The sequence below is a fragment of the Ictalurus punctatus genome, chromosome 5 (assembly GCF_001660625.3).
Source record: "Ictalurus punctatus breed USDA103 chromosome 5, Coco_2.0, whole genome shotgun sequence".
NCBI classification, from domain to species: domain Eukaryota; kingdom Metazoa; phylum Chordata; class Actinopteri; order Siluriformes; family Ictaluridae; genus Ictalurus; species Ictalurus punctatus.
In genome coordinates this window covers 20,638,043-20,652,508 of record NC_030420.2, presented here as the reverse complement: position 1 = coordinate 20,652,508, position 14,466 = coordinate 20,638,043, and the positions used below count along the sequence as shown (strand labels likewise).

Below are 14,466 nucleotides of genomic sequence, written 5' to 3'. Positions count from 1 at the left end.
TCTCTCTCTCTCTCTCACATACATAACCACAGTCACAAATGGGCACCACTGAGAATGAGCAGCAGAAGCAGCTGAAGGCTCTGCTGCGTTGGAGAAGACTGAAGGATGAGTTAGAGAACTCAGAAGAGGAGCTGCAGGTCCTTAGGTCTGACAAGTCACCTTTCTCTCACCCTCACTATCTGCCTTGTATTCCACCTGAAGCCTCATTACTGATGATCTCCGCTTATACACATGCAGACGTAAACACAGGCACATTTTTATGTAATGGTACTGTAGATGTCAAGGGTTCATTTTTACTGCAGCCATTGTTATTTTTTTTTAAAGCTATAATACTCATTATGCACATTATTAGAGGACGTTATGGATATTGTGTGTTTTTAGGAGTCTTTTAGCACCAGTGATAAAGGTGGCCCTGTTAATTTTTAAATTGTCTGTACATCCGCACAAGTTGTGTCAGCCTTCTTTCTGCTCTTTCAGCAATTAGCTGTTTTTCACCATCAGTGGTGGATCATCCATAGGGGCAGGTAGGGCAGAGTAAATATATCAGCCATTTAACAAATTAAATAAATGAATAAATTAAATGAATTAATTAACAGTTTAAATTCAGCTGAAATACTAATTACCTCATTTGAGTGACCAACTATTATAACCCTTTCATGCATAGTGGTCACTACAGTGGACAGCTATTCAAAAGCCATTTTCTTGTTATTGCAAGGATTTCAATAGAATACCTGCATAACAGCCATTATCGTTCGAATAACTATATTATATAATAACTGTATAATATCTATAACTTTTTGAAAAATGTTTATAAAAGTAAAATGAAGGAACATTTCTTTTATGCATAAAAAAGCGTAAAAACAGAAAAAAAAATGTCCTTGATCAGGATTTCATAATTCATGCATGAAAGGGTTCAAACGTGTTGCCGTATGACAGCTGTAAGATTGTATTCCATTTATTTGCTTGCCTTGCTACAGTAGATTCAATCATAGAATGTCATGCATACAGTAGATACAATCATAGAATGTCATGCTCACTGGGAACTGCAACAAGCCCTATTCGAGGCCCACTGGGGCACGAACCACACTGCCCCATTCTTGTTTTATAGACATAATGGTTAATGGCAGGTTTTTATACCAGAGTGTTCTAGTTTTTAAATACCCTTGTGGCCTCTAAGGTCTTTTTCTATAGGAAATAATCAGAATGAAATCTAGTGTAAGTGCAGCCAGTGTATCTGATCTACAACACCATTTGCAAATTTTAGAAGAGGGAAAGGGGAATTATGAAGTGGATAATGTCAGTGCATCAGAATTGCGGTGCACCACAGTGACCTTGTTTCCCACACACCGGCTGAGAAAAAGAATGTGAGAAATGTGTGTCAAATTGTTTTTTAAATGTGTGGCAATTTTTTTTAGATCTACTTTTGTGTGTTTGTTGCGATGGCTTGGTAGTTGGGCTGGAAAATTAGCTGAAACCTGGCAGCTATCGTTAATGATATTAGCTCTTCTGTCTGTGCCTCACACACTGAGGTGACAGGAAACACACCTACTGTATTGAACACAGTTGAACAAAGGTATGTCTAACACTGTATGTACAGTGGATATAAAAAAAATCTACACAGATGAAACTCGTGTTCAAACGTATTTATCATACACCTGTCATCAATAAAGTGATTCTGATTAACCCCAACTAAAGATCAGCTGTTTCAGTAGGATTTATTGGCCCACTTCTTAGTTTGATTTGACTGCTGAAGCCATGGTCCATAAAGACCTTACAAAGCATGTACTCGATCTCATTGTGAAAAGGTATCAATCAGGAGAAAGGTTCTGAAGATTCCCACATCTTTAGGATCACTGTGATGGCCATCATCAACAAGTGGAGAAAATGGGGCACCACAGTGGTTACCAAGTACAAGACGTCCCTCCAAACTTGACGAATGGGCAGTAAGAAAACATATTAGGGAGGCTGGCATAAAATCTGCAGGTAACTTTTAGACAGCTGAAGATGAAGGAAAAAATTCATTTTTCAGTACGATAACGATCCAAAGCATAAATCCAAGTTTTAAAAAAAGAAAAGTCTTCAGAAGAAGAAGATCAACATTTTTGGAACAACCCAGTCAGAGCCCAGATCTAAATCCTGTCGAAAACCTGTGGAATGATTTGATTATAGCTGTGCACAGGAGAGCTCATCACAATTTGACATATTTTTGCAAGGAAGAGTGGAATAAAATGGACAAATCATGATGTGCTTGGAGTTGTCAGACCCTTGTCCAAAAATACTGAGTGCAAAAGGTGCTTTATCAACATATAAGCTAAGGGGTTGTATAGGTTTTTCTGAAATGGTTTATCGTCGTTTCATTTTTTACATCACAAAAACTTGCACTTTTAACAGGGGTGTGTATGGTTTTTATGTCCACTGTATGTTGTCTACTCTGAACTGCCTGTTACAGGGTTACAAAAAAAATTCACTAGATAGTAGCCTATAGCTTAGTGTGACAACTTCTGAATTTAATTTTGCTTGAGGCCATGTTGTTATTATGTCATCCTGCACCACCAAAATCAGTGATCATAAACCGCTGCTCATTGTGACATTTCTGTCAAAATCTGCAGTACTTTTTTGTCCAGTCATTTTTAAAAAAACAATTCAAGGCTGAATATTAAATGACCTCCTATACCATACTATACTTAATATGAAATGACTCCCCATACTATACTTAATATGAAATGACTCCCTATACCATACTATACTTAATATGAAATGACTCCCTATACCATACTATACTTAATATGAAATGACTCCCTATACCATACTATACTTAATATGAAATGACTCCCTATACCATACTATACTGAATATGAAATACCTCCCTATACCATACTATACTTAATATGAAATGACTCCCTATACAATACTATACTGAATATGAAATACCTCCCTATACCATACTATGCTGAATATGAAATACCTCCCTATACCATACTATGCTGAATATGAAATGACTCCCCATACCATACTATACTTAATATGAAATGACTCCCTATACCATACTATACTTAATATGAAATGACTCCCCATACCATACTATACTTAATATGAAATGACTCCCTATACCATACTATACTTAATATGAAATGACTCCCCATACCATACTATACTTAATATGAAATGACTCCCTATACCATACTATACTTAATATGAAATGACTCCCTATACCATACTATACTTAATATGAAATGACTCCCCATACCATACTATACTTAATATGAAATGACTCCCTATACCATACTATACTTAATATGAAATGACTCCCTATACCATACTATACTTAATATGAAATGACTCCCCATACCATACTATACTTAATATGAAATGACTCCCTATACCATACTATACTTAATATGAAATGACTCCCTATACCATACTATACTTAATATGAAATGACTCCCCATACCATACTATACTTAATATGAAATGACTCCCCATACCATACTATACTTAATATGAAATGACTCCCTATACCATACTATACTTAATATGAAATGACTCCCTATACCATACTATACTGAATATGAAATACCTCCCTATGCCATACTATACTTAATATTCCTGAGATAGGCTCTGGATTCAGCGCCTCCTTGACCAGGATAAAGCACTGAAGATGAAAGAACAACCTGCTAATGTCAGTTTTTGAATGCTTTATATGAAGCATATCTACACTGGGCTACAATGAGCTTATCTACATTATCTACAATGAGCTTACAATGGGCCTTCATAACACATTTATATAAAATTGCATAAATATTTTATTAAACAGTCCTCGGGGCCTTATGTAAGGCTTTTTTTTTTCTTTTTTTTTTTGCATGAAAGAGTTTTGGACTTGAATGAGCTTATTGAACTGAAATGTTGGTGGTATGAACTATTATGGAGAAGCATTTCATTATACCATCACTTATATACAACGTCAATATGCCTGCTAATATGAATTATTTTACTGTTCTCAAGCTAAATAAATTTATATTTATAACACTGTTAAACTTTAGTTAAAATAATGTAATATGGATAATATATGGATAATGAATACAGGGATGCTCTCTCAAAGAAAGCAATACTGTAGATGAACTGTGTGTGTGTGTTCGTTTGTTTGTTCCTTGGTTCATTTAGGAGCACACCTCCACATGAATTCTGCTGCTCCAGCAGGGAACATGTCTGAATTGGCCCCTCGCTCAGCCGAATGTAATCTCTTGGATTAAATGTTCAGACTTTGACTTTTTTCAGTTTCCCTTTAGTGTTGATGGAAAAAGGGCCCATGTAGGAAGTTAGGCTCACTAGCATACTGTTGCTAACATACTGTGAATAAGATGAATTCACCTCATTCCAGTCTGAATATCTCAAGTCTGCTTATATGCGAATGATTGAGTGAATTTTTTTTGAAACACTGTTCCAGCATGCTCCCAATGTAGATGTACACCATAGATATAAGAAACTTAGATGCTAGCTACTTTCACGTGCCAGCTCTCCCGCCACATTAGCAGGGGCGAGAATTGTTTATAAGCCAATGCATGTCAGTGGAGATATGCAGCTTTACCCTTATAAAATAATCAGCTGTAACTGAAGCGTTTTATAGCTATCGACCTTTTAAAACTAACACTTATAAAAAAGCAACTATAATAATAAAATCATACTAATAATAAACTCTTCTCAATTTTTAGTTGATTTAGATAAAACCAGCAGAACTTATGCCTTCTGCTTTATTAAATGATAAATGATGTCTTCATTTCAATTGGTAATAGTGGTGGGCGATATGAAGATTTTAGATCATGAATGATTCAAATGTCTGCATGATCTGTTTTTTTACAGAGAGACCATGCTCAGACATGGCACCCCAAGTTGTTTTTAGCAACCATTTTGCAACATAGTGGCACACCACAGAGAAGTTGGTGCCTAAAGAATTGAAACTTGGTTATATTGAACTGCTGGATTTTATACATTGGGCATGGTGCAAAAAATGAGTTTGAAAAAGGCACTCCTTATGAGAAAACAAGTAAGCACAGGAAAAACATCACTGATGCCCTGACATGGTACGACATGGTACGGTGGAAGATGAGCTGGATCGTGATCTAGTCTGAAAAAATATATAACCATATCAAGTTTTTGCAAGATCACCCAATTGTTAATGGGTGTACACAAACCTGGTTGTGTTACAGTCATCCATCAGGATCAAAGCAAGGTTTTTTCGGGAAGTAATATGGCACAAACCTGCATGTGTTAGCTCCGGGCAACTTCATTCATCCATGTGATGGCTGATTTGCAGATAATGAGCCTTGTTTAAGTAGTGTGATGGTGCATTTGTAGATGAGATTTTGTACATCTACATTTGTAGATGAGAGAGAGAGAGAGAGATAGATAGAGTACTTGAGTATATATAGAGTACTCAATAAATGAATAAAAGTACTCAAAGTAAAAATACAACACAATATTATACAATGTGCATTGTGTTCATGCTGTTTTGTACATAAAGCTTTTCAGCTCACTTGGAGAACACTAGAGAAACCTTTTTTTCTCATAAAGAAAAGTTTTTGATTGTGAAAGATTGAAAGTGATTTCCATCGATTTTCACAGTCTGATGACTAGAAGCAAGACTCAATTCATCCATTCATGCGGAAGTGCAGACTGTAGTGAGCAGACCATGTATTGTGTATTTGATGAATGCCTATTACTCCTCTCTCTCTCTCTCTCTCTCTCTCTCTCTCTCTCTCTCTCTCTCTCTCTCTCTCTGTCTCTCTATTTCTTCCCTCCAGCTTGCTTCTAGTTTTATGGTTCAAATGGCATGACTTGTCTTTTACCTCCCTAGACCATGATTTATTTATTTATTTATATGAGCCAAATTGTTGTAGGACCTGACCTGCTAATAATCCCTGAATCCATATGTGTGCATGGAAATATAATATAATTGTGGGCGGCTATGGCTCAGGTGGTAGAGCGGGTTGTCCACTAATCATAAGGTTATCCTAGCCTACATGACTCCACATGCCGACGTGGCCTTGGGCAATACACTGAACCCCAAGTTGCTCCCGATGGCAAGCTAGCACTTTGCATGGCAGCTCTGATACCATTGGGGTGTGTGTGTGTGTGTGTGTGTGTGTGTGTGTGTGTGTGTGTGTGTGTGTGAATGGTTGAATGAGACACAGTGTAAAGTGCTTTGTAGAGCTGCTACGGTTAAAAAAAGCACTATATGAGTACAGACCATTTACCAGATATTAAGCATGTCTAACAATAGTCCCATAAGTGCATGCAGAAAAAACATTTGGCATTTTTATTGCCCTTAAACTATGAGTAATATTGTCAAGCTGGTAATATTGTTAATTGGTAGTCGTTTATAGTATTCTATATTTACTCTTAAAAAAATAATAAAATGTGTGTGCTTGACGTGCAGATGTAAAACAAGCCTTAATGAGCCCATTCAGGGAACATCCACACGTTAAAGCTATTTATTACACTTGAGAATGGTTGAAATATGAAACCAAGGGAACCAAAGGAAAAGATACGATGTCAGCAAAAATCAAACTCTGGTACAGAGTCAAACTAGGTGTGAAAACAGCCGTGGCCTATTTCTGACTTGTACGACCAGTTTGCTTCCTTAGTCAAAACACAGCTTTCTGTTGTAAAGGTTTTTTTTAATCATTTTTAATGGCTGACTGATTTGCAGTCTCTGGTGAAAAGCCCACTGTTCACACTGTTGTTGTTTTGTTTCTGCAGCACTAGTGTTGTGGTGTTTCCTTTTCTCCCCAGACACTTCATAGCTGTTGAGTTGAATGTTAGTGGATGCCAGTCTTATGTGCTTATTCTCCCTCTCCTTCACTGTCTGTTACGATCTCTTTCTCCTCTATACTAGGAGAAAGAGGTAAGGAAAAATGGAAGGTGCTTTTTAAAAACAACATCCCTTACCAGAGTTATCAAGAGAGACAAGAGAGTGAGTGTGAATAAGTATAATTTTGGTGAATAAAGCATAAGGACATCAATCAGAATGAGACAAAAAAAAAAAAAGAGATGATAACCAGTGCTGGTTCTGAATCTTTAAAAACAGGTCTCACAGACATGCACTAGTGTTTTAACATGCCACATTTCCCTCACCTGAGTGGATCTGTACCTGCAAAGATCGAAGGCATTCTTGGCTGCTATGGAACTGTGAACTCCCACGTACCAGGCGTGGCTCCAACTCTCAGAGTGTCCTTTAAAGAGACAAGCCAGCTAAAAATAAGTCATGACTCCTGTTCATATAACTCTAGTAGGTATTATTGATTAGCTCAAAAACTTTAGATTTAAGACTGGTGTGTCATTTTTATCACTCCATATTATGTTTTCAGGTTGTTCCGTGGATCCGTCCAAGGTTCTCATTAGCGTGATATCTCTAGAAAGAGCGTTTGAATGTTTTGTAGTATTTATAGGGAATTATGATTGTAACCAGCAGATGAACTGATTCCATTTTGAAATGAATCCAAACAGGATCAGATCACAGCAAGTTCAAATGTCTGAAATTTTGTCTGAAGTTTTTGTTCAATAGTTTCTTCCTGGTTTGTCATACAGAGACGTAGAGATGTTACACATTTGAGTTCAGGAATTCATGGCCAGTTTTCTTGCTGTCTAATATTTTTGCCATATTTCCAGGTGCCTGTCTGAGATTCTCGTGCGATATCTCAAGTAGTTTTATATGGAGCTATCTTTGTAACAAGATGAAGAACTGATAAGATTTGGGAATTGTTCCAAACAGGATCAAGGTCAAAGCAAGGTCATAATATTTCGGAAATAGTTCCATACATTTTCTGTATTGAGGGGTCACGGGGAGAGTGGAACCTGTCTTAGGGAACTCGGGGCAAAAGGTGGGGGACACCCTGGACAGGGTACCAATACATCACAGGGCACAGTCGCTCACACATTCACACACTACAGCTGATTTTGAAATGCCAGTCAGCCTACAACACCTGTCTTTGGACTGGGGAGGAAAGAAGAGTACCTGGAGGAAACCCCTGAAGCACGGGGAGAATACTGTATGCAAATTCTCAATCAAACCCCAAATTCAATTCAATTCAATTTTATTTGTATAGTGCTTGGCCATGATGGTGGCAAGGAAAAACTCCCTAAGATGATATGAGGAAGAAATCTTGAGAGGAACCAGACTCAGAAGGGAACCCATCCTCATCTGAGTAACAACGGATAGTGTGAAAGTAAAAGAAAGTTCATTATGGTTTATATATGCAGTCTGTTTTGTTGAACTGATCCACTGTTCACTAAAGAAGACCTGAGTGTAAAATCGTATGTGGTAATTGCAGTCCCAAGGCCATAGCAGTAACCGTAGTCCCAGCAATCACAGCGAGAATGTCCATGTGGAATTGAGGTCCAAAACCATTTCCATGGTACTTCAAGCAGCACCATCCTCAGCAATCTCCAGGCTGTAGCCTCAAGTTGAGCTCCATCCAGAGTTAAGGCATCAGTATGGATCAGCCAGGTCTGGAGAGCAGAAAGGGTCAGGATCACGGACATCTCCATAAAATCATGTGTGGCTCGACAGAAGGGGAGAGGGAAGTAAAGAGAGGGAGAGATTATTAGGTAAAAACCCTGGAGTTGCAAGGCAAATGTGCTAACCGCTAAGCCACCGTGCCCTCTGTCTGAAATAGTTTTTTCGTCAATAACTTTCTTCATGTGTGAAGTATATTTTAAGGGTCTTCCTTTCATACAAATTAGTAACTATAAGGACTAGACATGTCTGTGGTAGTGGCATCCCCATTGATGCTGTTGATGTCAAGTTGTACTTGTTATAGAGCAGAAGCATTTTTGACCAAGATATTTGACTTATTTGCTAATTGGATAGATAGCTACCAAAATTACTGCCAGCCAGCTTAGTCAATGCTTACAGCTAGCATGTTGTGAATACCCAACATTGTTCAACTGTTTTTTGTTTTTGTTTTTTGTCTCTTTGGTTGGCTTTAGAATCCTATTTTTTGTTTTTTGTTCTTCTTCTTTGCTAAATGCTGAGTTATGAAAAATCGCGGTCATAGTATTTATTAACTGTGACAGTCACATTTATGATCATGGTGCTTGTGAGAAGATTACAATATTGATTAGAATAATTCCCCAAAATGCATTTCTTTCATCAAGTCTCGAACGTAACTTAAATATTTATCGACTTGCCACTTCTAACCATCAGATTAATCCACACACTAGAGGGACATTACAAAATGTTCCTTACTGATTTGCTTGCAATAACATTTCTATTGAATCTCTAAATACCACAATTTTTTTTAATAATGTAGGGTTCCCCAGAGGGTGCTGATAGCCGTAGAGTTGAGGTTTCCTTGTTTAAACAAATACCCCAGTGCATTGGCTGGACAATGGCAAAAAAACCAAAAGTATTCTGGTCTTTTCACTGCTGCCTTCACCCTCATCCATAAAGGGGAGGGGGGGGGGGGGGATGATTTGTAAGAAAGTAGCATGACCCAGGCAAGCGGCGCCTGCGTATTGATCCAGCAGGGCCGGCATTGCAGGAGCCTCTTTATAGGCGAGCTCGGTTAATCTCCTGATGTCGATCGATGCTTTTAAACTGGGGTAATGATCACACATGCAGCCATAGCCACTGCTCCAACCATTGTTTATTTGCCAGTGTCTGCTCAGGAAGGAAACACTCTATCAGTCATTAGCTCTGAGGGCACAGTCAGGCAGCAAAAAAAAAAAGAGTTACAGATCTCAGTGAGGCTGCATTGCTGACTTTTGTGTGGTTCATATACAGTATTATACGTGATAATGTTTTATGGCTGCTGCCCTTGCTTTCATATGAACTAAACAGGATGCATGTTATGCAAAAGAACATTGTGCAAAGTTTCAACCCCAGTGTCCTTCACCAATTCCAATTTGACTTGTATTTAAACAAAAAACTTATAAAGACAAGGTATTTGATGTTTTACCTAATCGACTGCATAGGTTTTTGAAGAGAACCCTTTATTTTGAAATTGATGCATGCAACACGTTCCAATTTAGGACTAATAGCGATGTGACAAGAAGAAGGTGATGGGAAACGGGTGAGGAAATTGTCTAATCATAGTATATAAGGAGCCTCAAAAAAGGCCTAGTCCTTCAAGAGCAAGGATGGGTCGAGGTTTGCCTATCTGCTAACAGATGCATCAGCGAATAATCCAACACTTTGAGAACAACATTCCCCAAAGACAAATCGGTAGGATTTCGGACATTTCACCTTCTACATTGTATAATATAATTAAAAGATTCAAGGAATACGGTCAAATCTCGGTGCGTAAAGGGCAAGGCCGAAAACCACTTCTGAATGCACATGATCTCCGATACCTCAGACCTCACTGTCTTAAAAACAGTCATGAGTCTGTAATGGATATCCTGACATGGGCTCGGGAATACTTTGGTAAACCTTCGTCATTTAACACCATTTGCGGTTGCATCCACAGACGCAAGTTAAGGCTTTACTATGCAAAGTACTGTAGAAGCCATACACCAACACTGTCCAGAAGCGCCACCGACTTCTCTGGGCTCCGTCTCCTCTCAGATGGACAGTATTACAGTGGAATCATGTTTCAAATAGTTTTTGGACAAAACAGCCGTCGTGTTCTCTGGGCCAAAGAGTAAAAGCACCATCCAAGCTGTTATCAGCGTCGGGTCCAAAAGCCAGCGTCTGTCATGGTATGGAGGTGTGTCAGTGCCCGTGGCATGGGTAACTTGCACATCTGTGAGTGCACCATTAATGCAGAAAGATATGTACACATTTTGGAGCAACATATGCTGCCATCCAGAGCAGGACAACACAAAACCATATTCCCCCCGGATTACAATCGCATGGTTGCGTTAGCAGAGAGCGCAGTGCATTATGCATGGCACATTATGAAGTGTGGCGCATTATGAAGCGCAAAATAAGGCAACGAAGGCCAGTACAGTTGCGCAGCTTTAGATATGCATAATGGAGAATGGGGGAAAATTCCACTTGCTAAACTTAACCAACTGGTGTCTTCAGCGCCCAAATGCTTAATAAGTGTTATTAAAAGAAAAGGTGATGTTACACAGTTGACTGGCCCAACTTTTTTGGAGTGTGTTGCAGTCATCAGATTTGAAATGAGTGTATATTTTCAAAAATAAATTAAAGTAAAACATCAAATAATGTGTTTTCAATATAGTACAGGAATTGGGGTTTTATGTATTTACTTAGAACTGATAGCAGGTGTTCAACTTTGCTTATTTGGTATTGTCAGTAAGCTTTGTTTCTATGGTGATCCTGTGTACCTGGATCTGCCTTCGGTAATCTGTAAGAGCAGAGCTCGACCTGCTATCATTCTGCAAATGCATGCATATCGGGGGCATTTACTGGGCTGTTAAGTGTGTTTTAATGTCTACTGCTGTCAGGGTAACCCCACTCAGACCTCGGGCAATGCAGCAGTTTTTCTGTAACAGCCGTCAGTCTTCTAAATGTGCTGTACCTACGTGCTTTGCAGGCCCAATAAGGACACTACAGGAGAGGTCAGTGAGTCTGGAGCCTCCATCGTGAAGCATGCCCTTAACCCAGGAAAAGCATTCATGCAAGTGCACTACCTCAAAGTAAGTCTACAAAAAGCTGACTGTGAGGAGCTGAAGAACTAAAGGCTTTTGGAGTATGCAGAATGTCTGAGGCTGTGCAACATCTAAGACCTAATCTGTGATAGATTTAGTCTGTCTGGATCTAGTTGTTGGTCATAGTATATTTAAAGTCATTTGGACATTATTTTGTTGTACAAATCAAACACGTTATATATTGATCATGTCTCTCGAAGGGTTACTTTCTCCTGATGTTTCTGGCTGATAAAGTGGGTGAGGATGAGTTCTTGAGCTTCTTCAGACTTTTCGTGAGAAGATTTCATGGGCAGCTTATTCTGTCTCAGGTACTGAAATTTTTATGTCCACACGCAGAATCCTACAACCACAGCAAACCCATGTAAAAAAAAAAAAATGCATGTCTGTACTTCTTCCTGTTTTATAACATACCAAATATATTGCTACAGCCATGCTGTAATGCTTAGTAAAGGCTTCCCGAAATGCACTTGGCTCTCATTGGCTTATTGGATTTGATTAGAGACTGAATTTCACAGGATGGTGAGGACAGTGGGAAAGCAGCAAGTGTGGATTTTAGCTCAAGCGTCTTGTAAGTTGTATTTGGTGATGCTCTGTGATTGTTTCATGTAGGACTTCCTCCAGATGTTTCTGGATACATTTCCAGCTTTGAAAAGGTAAGCCTGAGCTGTGCTCTCATTCACACTGCTGCATAGTTTAATGTCTCACCTCCATCAGTGAGCAAGGTCTTTAACACAGCTGTCAAATGTCAAGATTGAGTCATTTGACAGTATGTGAGTGTCACAGAATAAGAATGACAATTTATTTTTTTTGGCGCCTAAATGTTATGTATTACTCTTATCTGTACCATTCAGCACATAACTTTGCCTAAACCCCCCAAACTCCTCCTTATAAAGCATTAAATAGGTTTATATTGAAATATCTGTTATGTACAAAGTGATTCTGGTGCTAATATATTGGTTGATGCTGTGAGAACTATGCGCTGACAAAGGGGAATATTGCTAGCGCTAATGCTTCTTTTATCACTCACCATTTTCCAGTGACATTCAATATCATATTAATGACAGTTTCAGCATAAAATGAATGGAGACCACAAACATTCAGCTCAAAGTCCTAGAATGCAATGCAGCTATACAATATTGGTTGCACTGTACACAATTGAATTGCAGCAGAGACTTGGCTCAGCAAGTTAACGATCTACTAGATGACAAGAACGATAGTGTTGACGGTGGTGTTACCATGAAAGTCGAAGATTTAGAGACTGATCTGTTTGATCAGAGTGTACAGATGAGAGGGCGAGAGAGCTGGACAGACTACAGGACTAAAGCAGTGCTGCAGTGCTAGAAAAAGAAAGAAAGAAAAAAACACCCACTTAACTGAGTTCCTATGTGGAAAGTTGGGAGTTCAGCATGTGACATCAAATCAAAATGGCTGCTCACAGCATCAACAGTATACAAAATAGCACTTCTTTACTTTTAAACGTGTTATACTTTATATACTAGCGTTTACTTTAGATACAGTATATTAGCTTGTTATATCTAACATAAGAGTATATAGTTTGCTGTTTTCATCAGCCATCACAGATACCAGCTTAGATTGATGCAAACAAAAGACAAACTTGGATGACTCCATGTTTTTTCCAACCTTGTAGCTTGAACACACAGAGGACGGAAATGATATAAATAATTCCACTTCCGACTTAAGTCGTAAGCAGCTTAATGTCCACTGGCACCACTATCGGCGGGTAGTCAAACTGGATTGTGGATAATGTAGGAAGCCAAAGTGAAAATAAAGTTAAAACAAAAAATAGAAAAATAGCTTAGAACTACAGAATAAATATTGGGCACCTTTTGAAGATCCCATGTTAATTATAAAGCTTAACAGGCTGGTTGTTCATGTTGTATTTTTTCCTTTAACCGCTGTTTTCCTAATGACGTCTCCATTCATTTTCCATTTACTCGTCTACGCTGGGCTTTCTGATTATGCAGTGACTTTCATGCGCCATAGCTGTGTGTTTTGTTGCTGTTGCAGCATCCAGGGAACATCAAATCAGAATCCAAACAGCTGTTGCACTTTGTTTTCAGCTGTCAGTTCAGGTGGTTCAGTCCAAGAACCCTCCTCCTCTACATGGTAAACTGGCCAGTTCAGTCCTCCGCTGACCAATTCAAAACAAAGGGTGATTTTGTTATTCGGCAAAAAAATCACAGCATGCAACAGTTTTCATATTTTTTCCTCTTTGTCTCTCTTTATTTATCTGCCTTTTTCCCTTCGCCCCCTGCATTCTCTCTAGCTTTAGCCTCTATCTCTATTAGACTCCTCTCTATTCAGTCTGTACTGGATTTTGCAGAGGTTTTTTTTTTAGATTGTTGAAGCCAAAAATGCTTGATTTTGCTGCAGCTTTTTTGTGGGGAGTTTTGAAATCTTTTTTCTTTTAAATGTAAAAATTTTAATTGCACGAAATAGTTCAGCACTGTCTTTTGGAGTGATGTTTGATGGTAATCGAGACCTTTTAGCTGTACTCATGTTTGACGCACGTGATTCTATGAGAGCTTTTGGCCGAATGCGCGTTGTGAGGACATTACATGACATGTCTTAGCCCAAATCTGGGGAATATCTGCGGTGATTTTGAAAAATCACAAGATCCTCTGAATGTTGCGGGATTTGCTGGATTTTGCGTTAATTTCTGTGATCCGAAATTCGTGAAACCGAGGAGGGACTGTCTATTTGTCCTTTCTTTTTACTTTGTTGAGTTTCACCCGTTGCTCATATGATTTTGTCATGTATTTATCCTCAGCACGGATTTGGAGCTGAAGAATAATAAAAGGGAATGGTTAACAGTCATAAGTGCATCTG

General features: G+C 38.6%; 1 protein-coding gene across 7 annotated transcripts in view; it reads left to right on the top strand.

The window, feature by feature from the left end:
* The window catches only part of aopep (aminopeptidase O (putative)), a 78,837-nt gene that overhangs the window by 21,682 nt on the left and 42,689 nt on the right, over positions 1-14,466 (top strand). For 6 of the 7 annotated variants that reach the window (XR_006982552.2, XM_017468223.3, XM_017468222.3 and 3 more), the window contains 4 exons: positions 33-145; positions 11,502-11,604; positions 11,817-11,924; positions 12,226-12,269. Coding sequence is in view for 6 of the 7 variants with exons in the window: in XM_017468223.3 (XP_017323712.1) it covers positions 33-145; positions 11,502-11,604; positions 11,817-11,924; positions 12,226-12,269 (368 nt within the window). In the remaining variant the exon portion in view is untranslated. The remainder of the gene's footprint in view (positions 1-32; positions 146-11,501; positions 11,605-11,816; positions 11,925-12,225; positions 12,270-14,466) is intronic. The other variant, XM_047155594.2, reaches the window with a different exon arrangement.